Source organism: Citrus sinensis, chromosome 5 (assembly GCF_022201045.2).
Source record: "Citrus sinensis cultivar Valencia sweet orange chromosome 5, DVS_A1.0, whole genome shotgun sequence".
Lineage (NCBI taxonomy): Eukaryota > Viridiplantae > Streptophyta > Magnoliopsida > Sapindales > Rutaceae > Citrus > Citrus sinensis.
Genome location: NC_068560.1, coordinates 32,939,965 through 32,967,757, shown reverse-complemented (window position 1 = coordinate 32,967,757; position 27,793 = coordinate 32,939,965). Strand labels below are relative to the sequence as shown.

Genomic DNA, 27,793 nt, shown 5'->3' with positions numbered 1-27,793 from the left:
ACTTGTAACCATATTAAGGTGATTCAACATGTGTACAACACATTTATTTATCGTGTTGTGTTTTATCAACTTATTTATTAATCGCATCAATATTTGTCAATCGAATATGATAAAATAGTATCGTATCCATGTCGTGTAATCATGTATAAATCATTTCATCGCCTTTAGTTATTATAAATATTATAATAAAAAATGTCAGCGTTTATGATAACTTTAAAAATACTATAGTAATTACAAATGTATAATACTATCCATCTAAAAGTTATATCATAATTTAGAGAAAGATTTGTGTAAAACCATCTAAATAAAACTATGCAATAAACTAATGCCATGAATTTTAATTAGATTAATTTAAAAATAAAATTATTTGATAAATTCTAGTGTATAACGTTAAGAGTTTCGCTGAGTAATTTTTAATCAACCAATTTTCTTTAGTTGGCATTGAAGTTCGATAACAATTGAATTCAATAACTTAAAATTTATGCTTAACAACTAATTCCAGATTCCAAAATAAGAAAGCATTTCACCTGTTTTCCATGCTATGGTATTTCATAAATACGGATAAAAGAGACAGTCTGCATTGCAAGAAAACGAATTCAAATGGCATCCTTTTCATCTTCCGGACAAGCACACATACAGATACAAAATTTTCTGATTATAAGAGCCAAGGGCAGACTCACAATATTTTAACGAGTCAGTTACATTGGTCAGCAAAATTTTATGCTAATTGTTGCATTAAACGTGCCTTGACGATATACACCAATTTTTTTCTGAAATATTTACACGAAGCTGATATGAACTGAATTTGTTGGATTATTTTCTACCCTAAAGACGGCCAAGAGTCATATGGTAATGATTCCCAACTAGTAGATCAAGCACTAAGTTAAGGAATTTTCAGTTTTCCAATAAACATAAACTATGCAGTAGGTGTACTAAACTTTGCGCCTCTGCGATCTTCTGGTAACCTGAATAAGAAAAAGTTGCATGACCAAAAAGGAGATGTGAGTGTTTATGTTAAAAGATTTTTTTTTTTTTAAAGTTAAAACAAAAGCTCTCATTTTTAATTTTTATGGCCGAAAAGGATATGCTAACAATTACTTCAGATAATCTCTTTCTGTTAAGTGGAATCCAAAATCATAAAACTTTCATTGCAGAACATAGCTTTTCACATACGTTTTCTGAAAAATTCCACAGCAAGCAATATTAAAGAAAAAGAGCTAAGGCTTACAGCATCATCATTTATATTGATGACTTCCGAGGCTGATGTGTCTTCCCAAACTTTCCTCCCCCGTTTCCCCTTTGCTGATCCTACATATTAGCCAATTAACAGCAACAAAATAGCGATAAACTTAACCAAAGAATTAAGACACTCCTGACTTGTAGAAAATTATATAACACAACTTCTAGAAAGAATAACAATAATAGAGGATGTAAGTTGCACGTAGTGAATCATGCTTGACCCAGCAGGGGAAGACACTTCAAAGAATCAAGCAAACAGTTCTAGTAGTTAGGCATGCAAACCCTTCATCAGAGTAAGGAGTCCGTAATATTAAAAGAGGAATGTGAAAACTAAATAGCTCATATAATGGATCTGAAATTTAAAATCTAGTATCCACACTCCACGCCAACCTGGTCTGCCTCTAATGGAGGTTCTTAGGAATATGTCAGCCAACCAATAAAGTACTAAGAGAATGTGCCATCACTCAATAAGTTACAGCCTAAACATTTAATGAACAGTTTGTGAAATGCTTGAGCTAATGTTCAATTTTTCAAATCCCGGTGCTACCCATTAGTATGACCACCGCAAATTGTCACATTACTTTTATGTTAACACTACCAAAAGAAAAGAAAAGATTTAAAGAAAACAGAAAAACAGAAGCTGTTTAAAATTAACTTTCATGGCATCTAAGTGTAGAACAAACTCAAATTGCGGCTAAACAAGGTTGTGACATCTGACTGCACTAAAATAAGGGTAATTACAAAATATGCGAACAAAAACATAATGAATAGCTAATAACGTGCTGTTTTAAGGCTATAAAAAAAATTCAATCAATTTAGAGAATTCAAGGGTAAATAAATACACCGATTATTACCAGTCAAAAGAACTGTTCTTCCACAAAACAACCCATCCTCCTGTTTTGATAAGGCTATTAGCTGCTGGGCAGAATTGTCTTTGAATGTATCAACAGTTTTGTGTAGATTACTGCAAGAATGCGGCATGTCACTATAACAGGTATGTCAAGCTTATATAGAATGACATCCAAAACAAGAAAAATGTCTTGATTTACAATGTATATGCCTAAGGTCAAATGTACTCCTGCAGAAATCTCAAAACAATTTGCTAAATGCTAAAGCAGCTAAAAATAGAATACTACAAAATTAAAAGAACTTGTATCTCAATAAGCAAAAAGCAGCACCTCTGGAGCTTCCTTGGGCATAGGGAAGAGAAAAAAAGGAAAAGAAAAAGAAAGAAAGGAAAACTGAAAATGCTAACCAAAATGATAAATGTTGAGTCCCAGCTTGGTCTCTTCTTCTGTCCCATTTATGTCACAGGATACACAATGACACACACACACACTCACACTATGTTGACACAAATAGAGTTTAACTATCTCATAGCCCTCCATCAACAGTAATATTACTAAAGAGTCTGAATTAACATGAGAAGAATTCCCACTAAAGCACTCACACAAACAATCATGAAATATATATTCAATAAAAATAAATTTTGTTTGTAGGTAAAATAAATTGACAAAAAGATTCCTGAGAGGCAGGGACTAGGTACACAAGTAATGAGTAACCATAAAAGAAATTGAAACAAAAAATAAAGACTCTTGCTCAAGTCTCTAACAAACCAAAGAAACAAACCATAGTTAGCAAAGGGAGGAAGGATGGTATGCCTGACAAATAAATTTGGATGAATTATAGCACTCAAGTCCAAACATTCAAGAGAGAAATTATTAGGAACTCACCCATGCCGTGAATGTAAGGTATTTAGGTCCTCTTCCAACAAAACCTCCTTACAGCAAAAATCAGTCAACACATAATAGCATCAGGATATAATTTACAAGTGAAACTGATAGAAGACAACAATAGAAGATAGATTAATTTGAATCAGAAATTTAAGCAACAACCAAAACCCAAAATGGCAATAATAATGGAAAAGGACATAAAATTAGCAATTGGGATTTCTTTTTAAAAATTAAAAATAATAATAATAGCCCTTCTCAAAATCTCGATTGAGGACTCTGAAAAAGGGAAAACTCATTGTATGGGATTTTTCTTTAGAAAAAACAAGAGGGTTCCATGGGACTGTATGGGGACATTTAAAAAGGTATCAACTGGCCTTAAACCCCACGTAAATGTCCTTTAAATCCATTTACCCTTTTGTTGCTAAAGAATCCATAGCCACCCGGACCTTCCCGGGACGAGGGCGGGTCTTGCTCTAATCTTCCACCGGGAAGGTATGGAAGGGGCTGTTTTTTATAGTTTTACCGGCCTAAACTCCCTACAAGGGCCACAATAGCAAATTCTTGATATTTCATTCTTACCCTTTCAGACAAGGAGTCACCACAAATAGTCTCACAGCTCCTGCTATCCAAGCATAATAACTCGAAATCTCCACTCCCATTAGCAATCTGCATAGTCAAGGAGATATTTTCAGCATTGTTCCAAAGAAAGTCAGGGCAAATACAAGAAAAATGGAATACCAAAAAGAGTTCAAGTATATTTACAGCATGTGATTAAAGTAAACAGCTAGAATTAAAAAATATATATATACAGACTCACAGGAGAAGTATTAAATGTTTCAAAAGTTAGGAATACAGACACATAAACAGCAACAAATTAGAAGATGGAAGTCTGTTGGTACAGAAATCCATTTGATTTCCCTTCAACAAGCTAGATCTTTGGCCATATACATAAAGTTTCACAATTTTCCTTCAAAATAAAATAAAAGGAAAAGAAAAGAGGGTGTAGGTATATGATCTTGAAAACAAGATCAGAAAACTTCCGCAGTTTGTCCCATAGCTAGTAAGAGAAAAAGCAAAAGCAACAAAGATGCAGCATAAACTTTAGATTCCAACTTCGTACAACTTTCCTCATTCTTATCCAATGATGTCCAATTCAAAAAACACGTTAACCTGGAATCTGGACAAAGACCAAATAATACCATGGTGATTTATCTATGAGTACAGTATACATACGTTCACACCGCAGGGTTCCTTGAACTTGGCCCTGTTGTTTATTGAAGGGTCAGCGGTAACAATACTACTGACTGGCCTGACATTTTCTTTCAAAGAAATAGTAGTTCTCTCCATGTTCTGGCATGAAACTTGTGAATCTGTAAAAGATAATTCCATAGCTACAGAATCACAGGAAGAATGTAATTCCTTCTCCGGAGTCGTGGCCGAACCTTTAGATGCACCATTTTTGCACTCAACAGTAGAACACTGAATGGGTTTATCTACAAGTGCAGTTGCTAAATGGGCCCCCTTTGTTTTATATCTCGTACTGTTTTCTTGCTTGACCTCTTTATTTTTGGGCTTTATCATCCCACTCGATGTCAAATCAAACTGTTTGCATGCTACCAAGTTTAATGTGGGGTATGTTGCAACAGAGTGTTCGCTACCCTCTTGACGTTTTTGATTACGTTTTGGAAGAGTCTTACCAGGCTGAAATATAAAGTAGAATCAACGCACACCAAAATGAAAAACAAAATAGAGAAATTCTTTACATGATAATTATAAGAAACATATGATCAATTCAGGGAAAGAAAGCTTCTGTAAACATACCAGAGAAATATGAGATTTGACAACATGAACAACTGTCTCAACAAAACTTTGTTCAAAATAGCTCTGAGAAAGACATTCTGAATTGGCCTGCACAGAAACATTAAATAAGGTCCATTACAATGTTTTGTGTGTTAAAAAATTTTTAACACCTTAATACTTACCTCTCCATTCTTCCTGGCAAGACTAACTTGATATAAGGATAATGGCAAAAGAATCCTTCCAACAGCTCGTGAGGCGATGACATTATGATTCAATTCTTTTACAATGGAGATTCCAATGTCTGCTAGCATGTGCAATTTCTGCGTTCTCATATCCTCACAATCAATATAACATAAGCAAGGAATCATGAAAGAAAAAGGCATCTAAAAGGCTCAATGCTTACTGGAGTTCTGTGAGCATCAACAGCATCCTCAGCTTTTTTAATAGCACAAAAAATTGTAAGCAAATACAACACAGCATCATTAACAAGACCCATGTCACCATCAACAATGCTAGGATTGAGTAATGTCTGCAAGAGAGAAAAAAGTGGACTGCAAAAAGGAAATTTTCCAGTTAGTGTCACTTCTAGTAATAATTACATTAATATTCAGAAAACTAGGCAGCCCAGGCTCCAAAGAAAAACTGTCATATGATTTACACCTACCAAAAAAACTGAGCAATGATCCCTTCATCTTTGCAGTCTTCAGGTGGGAAGCCTCTATCATGTGCAAGAATATGGATCAAGAACACCACTACATATGCTGGATAATCAGTATTTGATACCCCTTGCACTGCAGAATTTCGGCGAGCTCGAGCTTCTATGCTGTAATCCTTGATAAATTCGGCCATATATTTGAAAGACTGTATGAAAAGTGTCAGCACATAAAACATGATAAAATTAGGATCAAAGAATGAGAGTAATGATACAAAAGATATTTGCACATGATAGACATAAACATACATCATCTCGCAGATCCTTCTGACAATCTGAGGTGGCCAATGCAAAGGCACATGCATATTTAATAGGTATAGCATGTGCTTTCAACCATTTGTGTGTTTTATCAAGGAACTTTCTCCTTACAAATGCAGAGGAGTCCTGGAACATGATAGGACTCAACATAATCAACCAAGAAAGCAATGGAATAGATAGATACGAAAAAACTTGATAATCAAAGAGCAAGACATTTTTCAGTTTCTTATATAAAATAATAATAATAATAATAATAATAATCATCATCATCATCATCAAAAAAGAGCAATGAAGGGAAAAGACGAAGGTAATCAGATAATTTGCACTGTCACTCCATAGTAATCAGTTCAGGAGACATAACAAAGCTCTAAAGTTCTTCAATAGAGGCCAAAGAACAAAATCTAAGTACATATATTTGCTGCTACTCTTTACATAATGAAAATCAGCATCAGAAACATTGGTATAATTGGATATCAAGGATCACAATTTGCATCCCACTGACTTTTTCAATACAATTAACTAGGGTTTGGAAAAAAATCTATGATCAAATATTTTCCAAAATCAGAGTCTCCCCGCTATGTCATGGTAACACCTACAACCACGTGTAATTACCAGAACTTTAAACATCAGAAAAACAAATTAGAAAATAAATTTCAGAAAATGGTAAACTTCAAAGCTACTTTTAAGTGCCATCAGGAGAAGCAAATTATCAGCTGAATGTGACTTTGAACCTTTAATATCCAATAATACTTCAGGGATCAAAATTTGTTAAATCTATTGACAAAAAGAAAAAAGAAAAATGGTTCAAACTATAAGGTGCTTTTATGATACATAATTATGCAATTTCTCTTCATTTCTTTCATAGAAAAAAGAAACAAAAAGCAAAAAGCTAGGCATCATACCTACTACTAGTGTTCAAAAGAAAGTCAGTTCTACTACATGTCTTTCTCTAAAGAGCAATTTCTCTCCATTTTTCGGATAGACAAAAGAAACAAAAAACAAAATGCTGGGTATCATAACTACTATTAGTGTTCAGAAGAAAGTCAGTCCTACTAGATGTCTTTCTCTAAATCTTGTCTATAACATTTCTATAGTGTAAAGTTTTCAAACAAATTCATATGCAACAATCAATCTGTGATCAACTACTCTGGTACAATATGAGAGCTTTGAAAGGTTAAACTACTAATATCGATATACATCTAGTGTCAGCATGCTAGCCTCTTCATCAGGCACATAAATTGTTGGAAATTAGGTCTTGATTTTAGCCTTAATCCTAGAGATATTTTAGGATCCTTTCCTCTGTAAATATAGATGATAGCTGTCAAATATTAGCTCTTAATTAGTTTCCTTTTCTGTTATAATTGCTCTATTTAAAAGGGATCCTTGTACTGATTGTAAATATGAAGGATACTACTTTTTCCTCATAATTTCTAAGTTGGTATCAAAGCATAGGGAATCGTGTCTGCAACCATGTCAGAAGTCACGTCTGAAACCACTCCAACCCCTGCTGCTGCCATTCCAGAAAAAACATATGAGACCCTGCGAAACCACTCCAACTCTCATTCTGTTCAAATCACCACCATCCGCTTAAATGGCGACAACTTCCTCCTCTGGTCGCAATCTGTCCGGATGTATATCCGTGGGCAAGGAAAAATTGGTTACATCACTGGTGACAAGAAGGTTCCTGCTAATGATGATCCGCTGTATGGCACTTGGGATGCTGAAAATTCCATGGTTATGACATGGCTGGTCAACTCCATGGAGGAGGACATAAGCTCCAATTATATGTGCTATCCTACTGCTAAAGAATTGTGGGACAACGTTAGTCAGATGTATTCTGACCTGGGCAACCAATCTCAGGTTTTTGAGTTAACTTTAAGGTTGGGAGAGATTCGTCAAGGTGATGATTCTGTCACCAAATATTTCAATTCTTTGAAAAGGTTGTGGCAAGATCTTGACCTCTTCAACACATATGAATGGAAATCCGCTGATGACTGCAACCACCACAAGAAAACCGTGGAAGACAGTCGTATTTACAAGTTTCTTGCCGGCCTCAATGTTGAGTTTGATGAAGTACGAGGGAGGATTATTGGCAGACCTCCTCTACCACCCATTGGCGAAGTCTTTGCTGAAGTCAGAAGAGAAGAAAGCCGAAGGAGCGTAATGCTCAGAAAAAGGAGTACCGGTGAGTCAATTGAGAATTCTGCCTTAATTACTGATGCAGCAGCCTACAAGACTGCAAATTATCAGCGCAGGTCTGATGATAAGTCACAGGCCTGGTGTGATCATTGCCACAAGCCTCGCCATACACGTGAGAAGTGTTGGAAGCTTCATGGCAAACCTGAAAACTGGAAAAGCAGCAAGCAAGGAGAGAAGAATTGTGGGATTCCTTCGGCCAATGAAGCCAACTCAAGCCACTTCAACAAAGAGCAGATTGATCAACTCCTGAAGCTGATAAAATCCAACTTCTCGTCCGGTATTCCTAGTGTTTCTTAGGCACAAACAGGTAGAAATCCTATAGCCCTTTCTTGTTTAAACTCTTCTCCATGTATCATAGATTCTGGAGCCTTTGATCACATGACTAGTTCTTTTCATTTATTTAATACCTATTCTCCCTGTTCTGGAAATCAAAAAATTAGAATTGCCGATGGTAGTTTTTCACCTATTGCAGGAAAAGGACTTATCAAACTGACCGAGAAAATCAATCTCAATTCTGTTCTTCATGTCCCTAAATTAGCCTGCAATCATTTGTCTGTTAGTAAATTATCTAGAGATTCTAATTGTCGTATTACCTTCTTTGAATCACATTGTGAATTTCAGGACCAGAACTTGGGGATGATGATTGGACGTGCTAGGATGATTGAAGGTCTTTACTACTTTGATGAAGTACCTATTAGTAATAAAAAAGCTCAAAACTTTATTAGTACTAGTTCAATTTCTGTTAGAGAAAAAATAATGCTATGGCACTATAGACTAGGACATCCTAGTTTTCTTTATTTGAAATACTTATTTCCAGAATTATTTAAAGGGATTGATTGCTCTTCTTTTTATTGTGAATGTTGCACTTTTGCAAAACTTCATCGTTCTACTTATTTGCCAAAACAGTACCAGGCCTCCAAACCTTTTTATTTGATTCATAGTGATGTTTGGGGTCCTTCCAAGGTAGTGATGGTTTGTTACTTTTATTGATGACCATACTCGTTTATGTTGGATTTATCTCATGCATAAAAAATCTGACGTAAAATATTTATTTGAAAATTTTTACACCATGATTGAAAATCAATTTCAAACTAGAATTGGTATTTTACATTCTGACAATGGAACATAATATTTCAATGAGCACTTGGGTGAGTTTTTTAATGATAAGGGCATTTTTCATCAATCTACACGTCGGAATACCCCTCAACAAAATGGCATTGCAGAACGGAAAAATAAACATTTACTTGAAGTAGCACGTGTCATAATGTTTTACATGCATATTCCTAAGTATTTATGGGGTGAAGCGGTTTTAACAGCAGCTTATTTAATAAACAGGATGCCTACCAAGGTGTTAAAATACAAAACACCTCTTGATTGCCTTAAAGAATTTTTTCCTGCAACAAGGTTGTTTTCTGATTTACCTGTCAAAGTTTTTAGGTGTACTGTCTATGTTCATGTTCCAAGTCAATTTCGTTCAAAACTTGACCCACGTGCTATAAAGTGTGTATTTTTGGGTTATTCATCGAACAAAAAGGGGTATAAGTGTTTTAACCCTCAAACAAAAACATTTCATGTGAGTATGGGTGTGTCGTTTTTGGAAAAAACTCCTTATTTCATAAAAAATTCTCTTCAGGGGGAGACAAATGGAGTAGAAGACAATTTTTGGGACATTTATATCCCACTTCCAAAAGTTATTTGTCCTATTCAAGGACCACACTTTTCTGATAATGATCAATTGAGAAAAACAAGTTCTTTAGAGCCTAGTACAAGAGATTCTCGTTCAGGGGGAGAAGTACTACAAACAGATCAACATGATCTAAATTCTGAACTTCAGGTTTATACTAAGAAGAGATTTCATCTGAGAAGTAAAGACTTGAATGTCAATCCTACACAAGCCCAATTTGAAAAACTGAGTTCCGGCACTGAAATTTCAGGTAATCAAATCCCAACTCCAACTTTGATTCCTTCAATTGTTTCCAATAATTCACCAATTATTTCTGATCTTGATGCCCCTATAGCTATTAGGAAAGGTGTTCGAAACTGCACCAAACATCCTATTGCAAATTATCTTTCCTATCAAAGACTGTCAAAAAACCATAAAGCTTTCACATCTAGGATTTCACATTTGTTTGTTCCAAGAAATGTACAGAAAGCACTAGATGACCCGAATTGGAAATTAGCAGTCATGGAGGAGATGAATGCCTTGAGGAGAAGTGGTACTTGGGAGATAGTTGATCCACCTAGAGACAAGAAAATAGTTGGGTGTAAGTGGGTGTTTACGATAAAATGTAATGCGGATGGAAGCGTTGAGAGGTACAAGGCGAGACTGGTGGCTAAAGGCTTCACTCAGACTTATGGGATTGACTATCAGGAGACTTTTGCTCCTGTTGCTAAAATAAATTCTATCAGAATTTTGTTATCTCTTGCAGTGAATTGTGATTGGCCTTTACACCAACTTGACGTTAAAAACGCATTTCTCAATGGTGATCTTAAAGAGGAGGTGTTCATGAGTCTACCACCAGGATTTGAGAAGAGTCTTGGTAGTGATAAAGCTTGCAGATTAAGAAAGTCATTATATGGTCTCAAACAGTCACCAAGAGCATGGTTTGAACGCTTTGGAAAGGCAGTTATCAGTTATGGCTTCTTGCAGAGTCAAGGAGATCACACAATATTTTATAAACACTCAAAAGAAGGTAAAATTGCAATTTTGATTGTTTACGTTGATGATATCATTTTAACCGGTGATGATGAAACAGAATTAGCAACCCTCAAGAAGAGACTTGCAAAGAAGTTTCAAATTAAGGATTTGGGAGTCCTTAAGTATTTCCTTGGAATGGAATTTGCAAGATCCAAGGAAGGTATATTTGTGAATCAAAGGAAATATGTTCTTGATCTCCTTGGAGAAACAGGTTTGCTTGGTTGTAAGATGGTAAAGACCCAAATTGATCCTAACTTGAAGTTACAACCTGCTAAGGTTGAAGAAGTAAAGGATGGGGAACAATATCAAAAACTCGTAGGGAAGTTGATCTACTTGTCTCATACGCGACCTGATATCGCCTTTGCAGTCAGCATGGTAAGTCAGTTTATGCACTCACTAGGGGCAGGGCATTTTGAGGCAGTCTACAGGATCTTAAGATACCTAAAAAGAATCCAAGGAGGGGCCTAATGTTCAAAAAACATGGACATCTTCAAGTTGAAGTCTACACAGATGTAGACTGGGCAAGAAGTGTCACTGACAGGAGTAAAAAACAGATGTGGTTGCTAGAAGTAGTGCAGAAGCAGAATTCAGAGTTTTTGCCCATGGAATCTGCGAGGTTATGTGGATAAAAAGAATTCTTGAAGAACTGAAATTTACTTTCTCAACTCCTTTGAAAGTCTATTGTGACAACAAAGCTGCTATTTCTATAGCTCATAATCCAGTTCTTCATGATTGAACAAAACATATAGAAGTAGATAAACACTTCAGTAAGGAGAAACTCAACACTAGAATAATATGTATGACATATTTTCCAACAACTGAACAGTTAGCTGATGTATTAACAAAGGGATTGCACAAGAAGCAATTTGATAAGTTGACTAGCAAGCTGGCTATGGAAGATATCTTCAAACCAGCTTGAGGGGGAGTGTTGGAAATTAGGCCTTGATTTTAGCCTTAATCCTAGAGATATTTTAGGATCCTTTCCTCTGTAAATATAGATGATAGCTGTCAAATATTAGCTCTTAATTAGTTTCCTTTTCTGTTATAATTGCTCTGTTTAAAAGGGATCCTTGTACTGATTGTAAATATGAAGGATACTACTTTTTCCTCATAATTTCTAAGATAAATCAATCTGTGATCCACTCAATCAGTAGAATATGAAAGCCTTAAAAAAACTAACTCTCATATCCTTATATAACTGTTCTGGGCATGCTGGCCTCCCATTCAGGCACAGTTAAACCTGTGCTTACCTTGGACATCAAAATTGTAGAACAAAAGATATCCGGGGAAATATGCAAGTCCCATCTTCTGGAAAGCTGGAGAACAGATTTTGCAGCAGCGAATCTGCAATGGGGGCTTTCACTGTAAAAACATGATAACTAAAATGCAAATAAGAATTAAAAAGTACAACTAGTACTGGAGGAGGGAAAAAAGAGGGAAAGGGGGGGGGGGGGGGGGGGGGGCGCACATAAACTTAATTTACAGTGCTAACTAATGAAGTTAAGATGATGCAATGTAACTATGAAGCCTCCTTAGAAGTGCAACTATGAACCCTACTTAGAAGTGCAAATCCTTACTTTTGTATTCTGAATTCTTGTTTTTCTTCTGATAAGCATCAAATATGTTCTCAATTATGGGTAAAAATGCTATCATTTACAAGGGGTAAGCTGAATGTTCTGATTTTTATTCTTTTCTACTACCTAGGAGTCCCTGGAGTTCAGAATTGTGCATTTTTGACAGTGGATATTACATACCTCTTCAATGCTTTGTAATCAACTCAAATATACAAATATCAAATAATAATCATTTTATCAAAAAAAATAATAAAAATGTAATATTGACAGCTGTTAATCAATTCTTAAGATGCACACACTGTATAATGATGTAATGTTTAAAGCTAACCCAAACTCCATTCTAGAATAATACAACACTTGCCACACTTGCCAAAGGATGAAAGACCAAGCCACAACAAGACGCAATCAGATTTGAAAACAGCCAGTCAGCTTTCATATGAAAATTTAAGAGGAAACAACCAAGATTAACACCTCCCATCAACATCATGAATTATTAAACCCAAAAAGTAGACATGCATAAATTAATGACCAGAAAAATGGCAAAGACCTAATTCCCAGTTTCACAATTCAGATAATAGAGGGCGAAAGCACTAGTTAGTCATCAGTGCAATGAAACTCAGTTTTGGTGTTGAATAACTCCAGATTATATATAGAATTCCACTAATAACAAATAATAGTTAAGTTAAAGATGCTTAAAGATATTGGAGCTGTAGATTCACTGTACATATTAGCATTTAGATTTTATTTATTTATTATTTTATTACCTAATAAGGAGATTTAGTTGTTCACTAATTCTAATTTTAGTTAGTCTCCTAATTTAGTGGGATTCCTGATTTGAAGGAATTTGCTTCTGATTTAGTGAGCTGGAATACCGGCCACCTTAATATATATGTACTCATGTAGTTCATTGGTATTAGACCTAATGAGAATAACTCTTTTTCTCTGAAATTAACATGGTATTAGAGCCTCATACGATCCTCCTCTGAAAACTTAATCTTGTGAATTTCATTCCCTATTCTCATTCCAATCAATACCCTACAGGTCTTCTATCCTTCAAGCCTTCATCTGCAATTTTTTTTTTTTTTCTCGATTCCTCTGAACCAAAACATGACAAAAATAGGAGCAGCGTTGCAAACCTCCTCCTCTGAGATCACGTCTAAATCAGATTCAACCCCGATGACAGTCACCCATGGTAACTCCAAATCTGGATCCATTCTCATTACCAGCCATAAATTAAATGGACAGAACTACCTCCAATGGTCCCAATCTGTGTTAATGTTTATTTCCGGGAAAGGTAAAGATGAATATCTCACCGGTGAGATTGAAATTCCTGAGAAAGGAGATCCAAAATACAGGCTGTGGAAGAGTGACAACAACATGATTATGTCATGGCTGATAAATTCCATGAACAATGATATAGGTGAAAACTTTCTTCTTTATGGCACAGCGAAGGAAATATGGGACGCAGCAAAGGAGACATACTCAAGTTCTGAGAACACAGCAGAACTATTCCAAATTGAGACTATCTTGCACGATTTCCGTCAAGAGAATCTCTCTGTCACACAGTATTTCAACACTCTAACAAGGCATTGGCAGCAACTTGATATGTTTGATACTCATACATGGAAGTGTGCAGATGATGCAGTCACTTACAAAAAAATCGTAGAGCAAAAAAGGATCTTCAAATTCCTCTTAGAATTAAACAAGGAGTTGGATGAAGTAAGGGGACGAATTATGGGGACGAATTATGGGGACGAAACCACTGCCCAGCATTAGAAACGTGTTCTCTGAGGTTAGGCGTGAAGAAAGCAGGCGCAAGGTGATGATGGGATCTCAAGAAGTTACAACAAATTTGTCACTACTTGACAGTTCTGCGCTTGCTGTCCGAGGAACCAACACTAGTTCCAATGACAACCGTCAACAACGAGGAAGGCCCTGGTGCGACCACTGCCGCAAGTCTGGACACTGGAAGGAAAGTTGTTGGAAACTTCACAGGAAACCGGCTGATTGGAAGCCAAACAAGCCTAACCGTGATAAAGAAAGCCGTGCTAATGCAGCTTCATCAACGGAGGAGAAAACTTCAAGTGAAACAAGTGGATTCAGCAAAGAACAAATGGAAATTCTGCAGAAAATGATCTGCCATAGTTTTTCGCAATCTACTAGCCAACTTCAAGCAACCAGTATGAAGGCACAGCGAAGTAGTTTTCCTATTGCTCTTAATACTAGCAGTGACCAAGGTGAATCATGGATTGTAGACTCTGGCGCATCCGACCATATGACAGGGGATGCAACACTCTTGCACAATTACTGTCCTCAAACGGGTAATTCTTCTGTTCGTATAGCAGATGGTTCTCTCTCCATGGTCTTGGGAATAGGATCTGCTCATCTAACAGAAGATATAATTCTCACCCCTATTCTTCATGTTCAAAATCTGGACTGTAATTTACTTTCAGTTAGAAAATTTAGCCAAGATCTTAATTGTGTTGCTAAATTTTTCCCACGCTTGTGTGAATTTCAGGGAATGGAATCGGGGAAGACGATTGGCAGTGCTGAGTTGGTGTCAGGTCTCTACTTATTTAGAGCCAATAATCCTCCAAGTAGACAAACTGATTACTCAAGTTGCAACGTGTCCACTAGTGTATCAAAGAGTCTATCGTCACTTCATTCTTCTATTTTCAATTCTAGTGTCAATAATGTGGATGAAATCATGCTGTGGCACTTTCGCCTCGGCCATCCCAACTTTGTGTATCTAGGAAAAATATTTCCTAAACTGTTCATCAATAAAAAACCAAATTCATTTCATTGTGAAATATGTCAATTTGCTAAACATACACGTGCAAATTTTCCTTCAATTCCTCACTTACCTACCCGTCCATTCACCATGATTCATAATGATGTATGGGGTGCATCAAGAATTAAAAGCCTCACAGGGGCTCGCTGGTTTGTGTCTTTTGTGGATGATCACACTCGTCTGACTTGGATATTTCTCATGAAAGAAAAATCTGAAGTTAACCATATCTTCCAGAAATTTCATATGATGATCCAAAATCAGTTCAATGCTCAAATCCAAGTCTTTAAAACTGACAATGCTAGAGAATACTTCAATTCCCATCTTGAGTCATATCTTTCACATCATGGCATAATACATACCAACTCATGTGTAGATACCCCTCAGCAGAATGGAGTGGCTGAAAGAAAAAATCGCCACCTTCTTGAGGTAGCTCGAGCACTCTTATTTACATCCAATATGTGAGGCAGTCCTTACTGCGGCTTACCTAATCAATCGGATGCCTTCTAGGGTTCATAAATTTCAAAGTCCTCATCAAGTTTTCCTTAAAACCTATCCTCACACCAAATTTATCTCCTCAGAGGTTCCTATAAGAGTTTTTGGGTGCTCAGCCTTTGTTCATAATCATTCCCCAGATAGATCCAAATTAGATCATAAATCCATCAAATGTGTCTTCCTAGGTTATTCATCAAACCAAAAGGGTTACAGATGCTACTCTCCCATTACCAAAAGGGTCTACAATTCAATGGCTGTCACTTTCTTTGAACATGAACCTTATTACCCAAAATCTGACATTCAGGGGGAGAATGTAAGGGAATCTCAATTTTGGGATGAACTTCTCATCAAAGAATCCTCTGAAATTCAGCATGCATCTTCACCTATTGTCCTTCTTCCCTCGGATTCAAACTACGCACCAAACCCCAACCTTGAAATTCCATCGTCTAACAGTCCATCATCCTCAAAACATAGGTCTACACAACTTGAATCTTCCCAGCTCCGTGTCTATACTAGGAGGAAAAATGAAAACAAAGAGAGTGAGAACCTTGCACCTCTCATGCAATGCCATGACTCCAACCCGAATTCTAATCCTGCTCAAGTTCACTCAAGTAAGGCTGATCATTCTCCTAAGTTAATTGTGCCGGTGATTGATGATGTTGATGTTCCTATTGCTCTAAGGAAGGGTGTAAGATCATGTACCAGTCATCCGATTGGAAATTTTGTGAGCTATAACTCTCTTTCTCCAGCATACAGGGCATTCATTACTTCCCTTGACAGTGTACAAATTCCGAGAACTATTCATGAGGCCCTTAAACATCCAGGATGGCAGAAAGCTGTACAGGATGAGGTCATTGCACTTGAAAAGAATAGAACATGGGTAATCACAGATCTACCAGCTGGAAAAAGACCAGTAAGTTGCAGGTGGATATTTACCATCAAACACAAAGCAGATGAAAGCATTGAAAGACTCAAAGCTCGGTTAGTTGCTAAGGGATTTACACAATCTTATGGTATTGACTATCAAGAAACTTTTGCTCCAGTTGCCAAACTTAATACCATCCGAGTACTCCTTTCACTTGCTGCTAATTTTGATTGGTCATTACATCAACTAGACATTAAGAATGCCTTTCTAAATGGCGCCCTTGAAGAAGAAGTCTATATGGAAGTGCCGCCTGGGATAGAAAGTTCTCACACTAAAAGCAAGGTATGTAAACTGCTAAAGTCTCTCTATGGACTCAAGCAGTCTCCTCGTGCGTGGTTTGGTAGGTTTGCCAAGTTTGTGACCAAATGTGGGTATAAATAGTGCCAATTAGATCATACCTTGTTTGTTAAGTTCTCAACAAAGAAGAAAATTGCAGTTTTGATCGTCTATGTTGATGATATCATTTTTACTGGTGATTTTGAGGAAGAATTACAGTTTTTGAAACAAGGTTTAGCTCAAGAATTTGATATTAAGGACCTCGGTAATTTAAAGTACTTCCTTGGCATGGAGATAGCAAGGTCAAGAGAAGGCATTGCAGTGACCCAACGGAAATATGTATTGGATTTGTTGATGGAAATAGGGATGCTCGGCTGTAAACCAGCAGATACACCCATGGACTCAAGCAAAAAGTTTGGCACAGAATCAGAGAGTGTTCCTGTGGACAGAGGGAGATACCAGAGACTTGTTGGACGACTAATCTATCTCTCCCATACACGCCCAGACATTGGATTTGCTGTCAGTTCAGTGAGTCAATTCATGAACAATCCAAGGGAAGAGCATATGGAGGCCGTGTATAGAATCCTAAGGTACCTTAAGTTGACACCTGGGAAGGGATTAATGTTCAGAAAAAACAACAAACGGGAGATTGATGTATACACTGATGCAGACCACACAGGGAACATAATGGACAGGCGCTCTACTTCTGGTTATTGTTCATATGTTTGGGGAAATCTTGTTACATGGAGAAGTAAGAAACAGTCGGTTGTCTCTCGGAGCAGTGCAGAATCTGAGTTCAGATCATTGGCAATGGGTATTTGTGAAGGTATTTGGATTCATCGATTACTTAGAGAGCTGGGAATTATAGATAAGCAACCTATCAGGCTATTCTGTGATAACCAGGCAGCAATCAGCATTGCTAAAAACCCAGTGCACCATGATAGGATGAAACATGTTGAGATTGATCGCCACTTCATCCTAGAGAAGATCGAAAATAGCACTGTCCATATTGTCTACATTCCTACTTAACATCAAACTGCAGACATCCTTACTAAAGCTCTTCCAAGAACTAGATTTGAAGAATTGAGTTGCAAACTAGGCATGTACAATTTGTACAACCCAGCTTGAGGGGGAGTGTAGATTCACTGTACATATTAGCATTTAGATTTTATTTATTTATTATTTTATTACCTAATAAGGAGATTTAGTTGTTCACTAATTTTAATTTTAGTTAGTCTCCTAATTTAGTGGGATTCCTGATTTGAAGGAATTTGCTTCTGATTTAGTGAGCTAGAATACCGGCCACCTTAATATATATGTACTCATGTAGTTCATTGGTATTAGACCTAATGAGAATAACTCTTTTTCTCTGAAATTAATAGGAGCTAAAGTTAAGACACCTAAAATACCCAAAGATTTTAGATGTTCATACCGCGAAATGTGACCATTGGGAACATCAGCCGTTTGCAGCATCTCTGACAAAGAATCGAGCAATTCATTAATTTTACGTTTGAGATGAGATCCTCGATGTGGCAAAAAACTCTTGACAAGTGTTTTCAGACCATAACTCTGCAAAATGACAAGTAATAAACAAAAACAATCAAAAGAGTTAAACTAATAAGTTTACCAAAAATATATAGCAACTACAAGTTGATAAGTCTTATCCAAACTCACCCTCAATTTACAAGAAGTATCGCACCCAGAAGTCTCATCAAATGAAGCTAATACATCTGATGGTTCCCCCTACACAGATATAATCCAGATTTTCATTAACCAATTATCCAGAAGCATATGAAACACACAAGAAAATCTGCAAGAAACTCTCCATCCAATGTATTACAGCAGAGTTAAAAAAAAAATTGCAAAATGCAGTAAAGTTAAAAAAAAGTTACTTTTATAAGATTCTCATAAATGTATCGGGTGATATCTTCACTTTGAGATTCAAAAGCCGAAACAGAATACTGTGCAATGCAGCCCAAAGATTGCAAGACAGTTGGGATGTTCCTCCCACAATGTAGAGAATCCACAAGTCCCTGAAGAGAGACAGAAAACAGGTTGGATTATCTCTTCAAGCAAGCATATTTGACAATTCAGCGACAACCAATTGACATGCATTTAGAGATATAAAAGAATATGAAACTTTAGCACTTTCACTTTCATAACAAGACTAGAATTAGTATGAAGTTAGTAATAGTAAGAGTGTCAAAAGAGGTGCAGTGGCCTTAGAATGCTTGATATAAGCCACTGATTCAGCAAATGGCAGACAGTTTTCTTCCTTTGAAGATAACTATCTACTCATGAACATCAAAGAGTGAATAACTTGTATGGAAACAACTTATGGAAGAAAAGTGAAGTATGAAATCACACACAATGAACACTTAATTACGAGGGGACAGCAGTAAAATAAGGATGAAACAGTCAAAGAAAATATGTGCTCCTTAAACAAGCAGATTGCTGATAATGAAATGTCATTAATTTCCCCTTAGTTCTTCATGAATGAAATGTCAACATTTGGGAGTACAAATAGTAGCATCAACTTAACCCACAGATTTCAAGAAGAAACATCTCATAGCAATTGCAAGTCAAAGCACATCTTCAGTAAATATGCATAAATATATTACTACACTTTCAGGAAAATCAAACACATAACTCTAAATGAATTTTCATCACATATTAAATAAGAAAAAGTCAAGCACAGCACAATAATTTATGCAAGTCAAAGCATATAAAGAAAATTATTATCCAGCAGTACTTAATTCAAAGAAGTTGAGAAAAGTACACCTTGCATAATTCCATGAAAACAAATTGCTCAGAAGCACCACTTAATGAAGCTATAGCAGAAACAGCGTGTTTCGACTGAGCTCGAGTTCCTTCAAGACACAGCCTCTCCAACAAAGGGTAAATATCACTGGAAATAAATAAATGAAATAAACTCAATTTCAGTACATAGAATTAAAAAAATACCGATGTAAATAAACAAAACGAAGCAAAACCAAGAGTGCACAACACAGCAACCAAAAAAGGTTTCAAGAAGCCTGAAATAAACAAAATTAAACCATGACCGTAGCAGTTCAAAATTTTTCCTGTACCTTCAAGATTAAAAAAATCTACATGATTCCCTTAAGAAGGGCTTACTGTTATAGTTACTATTGATGCATCTCCCCTCTAAAGCACAGTTACCTTATCCATTAAAATCTCTTTGTTTCATACCAAGCAGCTAAGATCAAAGTTCCGCATTCACCAAGGATGGTGTTGAAGGATGGGAGAAGGTAAATTTGGTGATACAGTTCCTCCTGTATGTATTCATACAATACCTCCCATGCATATTCACCATAAATTTGGTGGATGAAAAAATTCAACAGAGAAAAGGTACAATACAGTCAACCCTTATTTCAATAAATGAACCTTTCAAAAGACAAGAAACAATATCTCTAACTAAATGTTCTTCCAAAGGTGAGCAAGCGATCCGATAACCAATTTATGTGGTCCAGAGAGATTAACCATAATTTTTCAATCCTTGTGTCAAACCAAAAATAAAAAAAACAAAAAAGTTGGAAATGCCTACCCAACTAAGTTCATAGTGTACATAACAATGCACACCATTCCAATGAAAAACTGTTCTTCAGCGTCCACAATCAATGAACAGAGGACTGAGAGGTTACCTATATTTGATTGAAATATGAGGACCAGCTTTTGCCAAAACTTCAATCAGCTTATCATTAATCAGGCCATTCCTCTCTAACAACTTTTGAAATTGCACTTCTGAACCTCTCAGTAATGAAGGAAAAATGCTGATAATGGCCTACACAGGTGAAATGCAGCAATAGTTAGCAAACCAAACATACAATATCTAACTGAACAAGTTTATTTTCATGCAGGGTACGTTCAAAATTAATTGAAATGTCATTGTTATTACAACATCAAAGGCTGACTCCATGAGAAGCATGTTATGTGAAATTACTGCAGCCTCAACTTAAGTAAACGATTAAGATAATTTTTTTCTTTATGAAAAATCTTTTTTTTTTCTTATTCACATGCCAAAGGTCTTTAATATAATCCCCTCATTTGACAAACTACCTCAGCTGAGCTGGGCATGGCACAGTTGAGTCAATGCCGAAATTCAATAAAAAGTGTTGGACATACCAAACAAAGAAAATCAAAAGGTTTATGCTCTGGCCAGCACTCTTACACAAATACAGGCTCAGAGAGTTGAGATCTGAGACTTAAGCTTGGATAGTAGGATACAAATAAGGTGAAGGAAACATGCCTCATGTGCAAATCAATAAGAACAGCCCTTTTCCCCAATCTGGCGGGATCATTTTGTGCACAACTCGTCCCACATTTTAAGTTTTTCTTTAGCATCTTGCAGCACCAACAAGCATACAATGGTTTAAAATCTATATCTGAACTCAAACTTATTTAAAAAGTTTTTCACTTTTGTTTCCAACAATAAGTGAGAGAGCATAAAATGCAGATGAGTTTTGACTAATTTGGTTGGTTTCTGACTTGATATTTTTCCTCACTGTAGATCTGAAGTTAGAAAACTAGATTGAGAAACTTTGATGCTATTTTAGACAATGGAAATGAAAAACACCAGTAAAATCTTCTGAGCATTACTCTTACCAGAAGAAGGTTAATAGAAGAATCCTCAAGATGCTTATCTGCATATCTATTGCTGGAAAGCCCATTGACAATACAGCAGACAAGCTCTGAATCAAATATATACAGGCATTTTGAGGTGAGCAACTGCAGAAATTCAAATTCTGGATGCTTATTTCCTATCAATTTCAGAAATTTATCCTGAAAAAGAAGAATAATGAAATTTTAGTGAAATGGAAAACCAAAGAAGGCTAACATATCACGAATAGTCATCCAAAGAAAAAAGGCTAACCTTGATTTAGACTATACTTAGAATAATCAAGACTGTTGAAAAAGCTGACCCTATCAAAATGAAACAACTTCTAACAACATTGCAAACAATAAATGACAAGGACATAGAAGAAATGGCTTTAAAAGTATGTAGAGAATCGCTTGGTGCAAAATAATCCAATCTTTCATCACTCTGAACCAATTAGATAATGTCTAAGATTGAACTAATTAAAATCAATCTCAGGCTTCTCATTGACATTAAAACATTTTTTTAACTAATTTCAGTAGCTCTTGACAACCATAAAAAGTATCAAAATTAAGGCCCAACATCGAAACTTTACACAGACAAAATGATTTTTCCAAGTTCCAGTACTGCAACAACCTGTTTACAAGTGAGAAAATAAAAGCCCATTAAAAACTGATTTCATTATCTTTAGATAACACATGAAATACATTCTGCACTTCGTGGCTTTTCATACTGCAACACAGTCCAATTATTCTTGTAGATCCTATCGTTATCATATAGGCATGAGATACCCTGGTTCTCTCCTGCCTACCATGTATTTCTTTTCGGCATAGCAAAGCAAAAGAACAAGCAATACTTGTTTCCCTCAGTGTAAATTGAAAAATTGTTCCAATTTCCAATCACTATAGCAAATACCAGACAATCTTAATTCACATTCAATATTTACAGAAGAAAATTTCTTTGGGTCAATTACCAAATTAGGCCTGATAATTAATGAAAAGAACCAAAAACAAGTCCAATAAGATATTCTTGTTTCATATGTAACTTAGCTAATAGTATGTAATCACAAGTATTTCCAATAGGAACAGCATCTAAAGCATGTAAACTTTTCAGCATAGGTACTGGATATATACTCTATAGAGAATTAAACAGTATCTACACAAGCATGCAATTGGTACACGATTTCTTTTGATTAAGGTAAAACAGGGAACAAGTAGAAGACGCACTCTCAAAATCTCAGCATTTTTTATTGTCATGTTGTCCAATAATTCCTCCAGCGAATTGAAAATTGTATTATCTTTCATCTCGTTCAATCTCTGAAAGCACCCTTCTGCCTTAGAAGGATCAGGAAATGAAGCTGACATTTTCACAAATGAATTTTTCATTTGTTCATGTGTTTCTTCATGACAACTCCCCTGCAATACATGTTTATCATGCTTCATTAATCAAAATACAAGATACAAGCCTGTAACATGCTAAAAAACATCACCAGATCACATAATAAGTATTTACATATCAAGTCTTTACTGTTTAACTGTATTATCTGGAAAAATTGCAAATGATAAGAATAACATCCTGAAAACCCCATTTTTCTTCTTCTTCTTCTTTTTTTTTTTTTTTTTTTCCCCTGAAGAAAGAAAATTTTTGTGGGTACATAAATGAAGCCAAATCTTCAAGGTGATATTGATCACCTCCAATGTTTTCTCATGAGAACAATCCAAGATATCTGGTTAAGGTTACTATTCAGAAACGCTTTTATAAACAGAATTGAAAGTGCAACACCCTTAAAAGTGCAAGGACTAGAAGGCAATGACAGTAAGCAACATGCACATAGAGTATTATTTAATTTTTAAAACAATGCACCATACCTTCTCTTTCTTTCGTACGGATAAATAATATCGTATTTCTGAACGAAACCTGAAAACAATTATAATTGGTAAGAAAATATTATTTCAGCCAAATTACAGCACTAATTCAGTAACGATACCTTTTTTTCTGAGATAAAACACAGTTCAGTGCCTTCAAATGAAGAGGGGTGAAAAGAGAAAACAAATGCACCCAATGTCTTGTACTCTCCTCAACTTCAAGAACAGGAAACAAATCCTCCACAAGAATTCGCTCAATGTTTTGGGGCCTGGATTTATTTTGGGATAGGAACATTGAAACTTATATTAAAAACGAAGAGATAGAGGGGGTGAAAAAAGAAGAACAAGTCCGCAAAAAAAATCCATACAAATGTACTGCATATGAATATTTGAATAAAAGATTTTTTTCACATAATAAAAACAGATAATGATATGATAAGCCTTAGGTGCAGATGAGCAAACCTGAACTCCTTATAATCTTTATCATAGCAAAGCATCAAGATTTTACAAGGAATCTGCTCAAAATGATCGCATACTGTCATCTGGCCTTCGCAACACTTTTTACAATATTCACGATATACTTCCAACAACTTTAACAAGGCCTTCTTTCTAATAGATATCTTCATAGAAGGAAACCATAATTGAGTATCAGAAATCCTAATCCTCTTTCAGTAAACCAAACTTTCTAGAGTAAAATTACCTTCTTATCCCGAAGTCTTTCAGTAGCTTCAGATATTAGTTTCTCTGGAACAAATTTCAGGTGAGACCTGGCAAGATCACAGGCAACAATGACTGCTTCTGTTCTCACTCTATCATCAAAGTCTAACAGTCGACTTTCAAGGGCAGCTGCTCATTGACAAATCATAAACATAAGATATCTGTAAATTAGATAATCAAAACTTTGGAATCAGGGAAAATGATGTACTAAGAATCAAGAAGAGTTGTAAATAGCTTACCGAGAATTTCACGAGATTCTTTCCTAAATGGACCTCCTAAGTAGCATGCTTTAGCACAACGAAGAGCATTTAATCTAACTTCAGCAGATTTGTCAGAGAACCTTTTCAGAAACTCTACAAAAAGTTCAGGATATCTATCTGCAAGACAGTTATCTGGTTGTGCACAGATTTTTCCAATTAAGTTAACAGCTTTTATTCGGACATCAACCTGATCAACCTACATATAAAATTCAATTTATGTTAATAAATACAAACGAGCATGTGTTTCCAATTATAAGAAAAGAAGAGCACTATAAAGGTAGTAACAAGAAAGTCACTATGTCTATTCCACATTAACTAATGAGACAGCACCAAAGAAAGAAAACATAAAGAGGGAAGTGATACCAGTAACTCTTGGATCAAGTTTGGGATGACAGCAAGAAGCATCTGAGGAGAACATTGAAAAATTTTAAAAATAATTTCATGGTAAAATTCTTTGAGATCACCCTCTACAGCATCTCTATCCAAGAAACATGATGTTAAGAACCCACAAACAAAGGGCTCAAGCTTTTCTGCACAATTACGGATGACAGAAACAGCAAGCTGAGGAGCAGCATATGGTGAATCCTGTAATAGATGAAAGAGCAAAAAAATCATACTGCCAGACCAACAAAAAAACAAATGCATTTTTCCTTGAAAGTCACGAATTAAATACACTCAATAACAAAGAAATCACCATGCTAGAAAGCTCAAAATAAAAGAAATCTCAGACTAAAGTGCAACAACTAAAGAAAAATGGGTCAAAAGAAAGCTCATTTTCCCTTGCACTATAGTGCAGAACATCATTGGACTTTTGAAAGTTTTGATCATTATACTTAACTGCATAAAAGTACAACCATGGAAACAATTTCCACCAGACTCTTACCTTTTCTTGCTTAACCAGATTCGACAAAACTACTTCCAAAAGTGGGAGAGAAGTTTCCTCATTTATAATATGAGTCATTATAGACAACATGTGATTAATCAAACTTGATAAATGAGGTTCACTGCAGAGCCTGAAATGCAAGGCAGTCACTATCATTATCAATAGGACATATAACAAATGAAACTAATAAAGTTATTTGAAAACAAATTACACGAATTGCATTGAAAGAAAAAAGAGAGAGAGAAAAGACCAATGTTAAAAGAACACCAAAGCTAAACTCAAGAGACTAAACTAAGTGAATAACAAATGATTATTCCAACAAAAGCTTCAAGCTGGAATATTTTAACAATTCCAGTGAAGGCTCTCAGCAATCATCAGAGACAATTATCTTACTGAAAAATCAGGAGTTGCTAAGCAAGTTGTAGGCATCAAATTGTAGGGAAATGGATTTCTGTAAGAATTTACATGTAGCAGGTTTATCTCTGATGACATAAAAGTGGGTGAAATCAACCAACTTTAGGTAACTCAAGAACGCATAGCCAAGTGAAGCCAAAATGTCATATTTTTAAGAATATTACTATTCAATCCAATAAAAGTTATTCACTTTGTCCAAAAATAAATAAAACAATTTACCCTTGTTTGATGGAGTGGGTGAGGGGCAAGAAGCCCATCATTCTAATATTTAATAGGTTTATCTAAAATGTTTCAATTTGATTGCAAAGGCATCATCTGTTTTACTAGAATACAGTCAAGCAAGCACACATATAGCTTTGCAGTATATTTCATGAAAGATATCAAGTTAAAGAAAGGTGGAAACCAATTGTTGATTGATACAATGAGCATGAAAATAGTTGTTTAATAAGACGGCAAGTTTTCTACTAGAAGTAAAGAGAGAGAAGAATTGACCTCACAACAGAGAAAAAATTATTAAACATTTGGAGAACTAAATCATTGCAGTCAATGTCCAGCATTATCACAAAACATTTAGAGCGAGCAACGATCTCCAGTATTTTAACCCTCTTGGAAAAGAAAGGGCACCCGGTATTGCCAAGCTCTTTAAACAAACTGATAATAAGTTCAAAAACTCCCTGAAAATGAAAGAATTTACATAAATTACAAAGAATATAAATGTAACTAGAGCACAAAAATAGAAGCAAAGACTCACAACAGATTCACATTCAAAAAATTGTACCCTAAGATAGTTGTCTTCAAAGGGCGGTTCAGGAGCCAGGATCCGAAAGAGTTCACTGACACAAGTAGCCACAGAGAGCCTAATATCCTTATCATTTTGATGAAGCAGTCCATGCTTAATTATAGATTTCCTCAGAGGCTTCGTTGCAGCTTCTAACTTCTTGAGAGCTTCTGCCTTTTTGGAAGTTTCAGGTGACAGAGGCTGTTCAATTTTTGACAAAGCATTTTCGACTTGCTGCAAAGAAAACATCACGTAAATTAAAAAAAAAAATCATATTGCAATTTTTTTAGTAACAACTGTTAATCATCTTCTCATCAAAGAAAGCACATCCCTAATAACGATTTATAAAGTAAAAAATAAATAAATAAATAAACAAACACACACACACACACATCCCATACATGCTTGACATAACAATCAAACAAAATTGTAAGACAACTATATGCCATATCTGAAACTCCTATTTAACCAATTTAACATAAGATAGAAAATGCAGTCCAAACTATAATTGAAAACAAGATTTAGAAAACGCTGAATTCATTTCAAAAACATATTCAAATTAGAAAAACAAACGGCTTAAAAAGTTTTTCAGTACTTAAGAAATGAAATAAGAAGTAGTTCTAGACGCGCTGACATAACTAAAACTGTCTTTCTCAAATCTTGACATACAAAATTCAAGTTCCCGTTCTCATAATACAAAACAGTCCTTCGGAAACAACTTTACAAAATGCATGATGCAGAACACTCGCCTTCACACTCGCACAATACAAGTATAGAATACACAGGGAAAGAAGGAAACTAAGCCGCGAGTAGACGAATAACGGTTTACTTTGAGGGAATCGAGGAACAGGCCTTTATTGAAACGAGTGAAAGAGAGTTTGGCGAGTTTGTCGCCCATTTCGGAGACGAGTTGCAGCGGTGACTCGGCCATAATAAAAATGGGGAAAAAGGAAAAGAAACCTTAGATTCCAGTTAGTGATTTAGGCATTTAGCATTCACTCGTCTGTGAGTGAGGGTTTTGGGATCGTTTGGTATTCTCTGTACATTTGCTCGCAAGGAATGTGTGTGAGGACTGAAGGGGGTGGGGGGCAATGAAGTGCGCGTGTTTATGACGCGCGATTTTTTGCTTTATATTTGGCGGTGATGGTTCTGATGGAGATCTAACGGTAAGGATAATTACTGGCATTATTTGAATATTCAATTTTTGGGAGCCCGGGCTTTTCTGAAAATTAAAATTTGTTCACGCCACTGCTTCGGTGTGTAATTGACTGTTGCGATGGACAATGATGAGCTTAATTCGAAATATGGACCGTTCGATGCTAGTACCCGTTAAATAGGTATATATCACAATAATTTAGTTTATGAGAGTTCCCTAAATTTATAAATTTGATACAAATTTTTTTTTTAGTTGATCTTGTAAAACTTACTAGTGAATCATTCAATTGAATAACAAATTACTTAAGAAATTGATATCATGTCGTATGCATATGTGGGTGATGTCACTTCAGACTTTCTCATCAATTTTTTTCTTTATCAGATGGTGATTATAATAAAAATTATTTGG

At 35.7% G+C, this 27,793-nt stretch overlaps 1 protein-coding gene across 5 annotated transcripts; it reads right to left on the bottom strand.

The window, feature by feature from the left end:
* Positions 1 to 593: 593 nt before the first annotated feature.
* On the bottom strand, positions 594 to 27,339 carry LOC102627826 (sister chromatid cohesion protein PDS5 homolog B). Of its 5 annotated transcripts, none has more exons than XM_052441488.1 (29): positions 27,059 to 27,339; positions 26,230 to 26,463; positions 25,944 to 26,125; positions 25,038 to 25,167; positions 24,518 to 24,739; positions 24,134 to 24,350; positions 23,878 to 24,023; positions 23,640 to 23,797; positions 23,300 to 23,446; positions 23,181 to 23,229; positions 22,539 to 22,727; positions 21,321 to 21,497; positions 20,360 to 20,499; positions 19,479 to 19,605; positions 18,590 to 18,730; positions 18,372 to 18,440; positions 18,130 to 18,266; positions 11,890 to 12,001; positions 5,734 to 5,868; positions 5,437 to 5,633; positions 5,176 to 5,323; positions 4,955 to 5,092; positions 4,794 to 4,880; positions 4,206 to 4,673; positions 3,552 to 3,638; positions 2,973 to 3,019; positions 2,094 to 2,203; positions 1,229 to 1,302; positions 594 to 965 (listed from the first exon to the last, which is right to left on the bottom strand). In XM_052441488.1, the coding sequence occupies exons 1-29, from the start codon at positions 27,158 to 27,160 to the stop codon at positions 933 to 935; spliced, it is 4,203 nt and encodes a 1,400-aa protein (XP_052297448.1). In that variant the 5' UTR covers positions 27,161 to 27,339; the 3' UTR covers positions 594 to 932. The 5 variants fall into 5 exon arrangements, with proteins under 5 accessions (XP_052297448.1, XP_024952526.2, XP_015384203.2 ...); XM_025096758.2 differs by having other exon boundaries at positions 1,229 to 1,308; positions 2,973 to 3,016; XM_015528717.3 differs by having other exon boundaries at positions 1,229 to 1,308; positions 27,059 to 27,338.
* Positions 27,340 to 27,793: the final 454 nt, after the last annotated feature.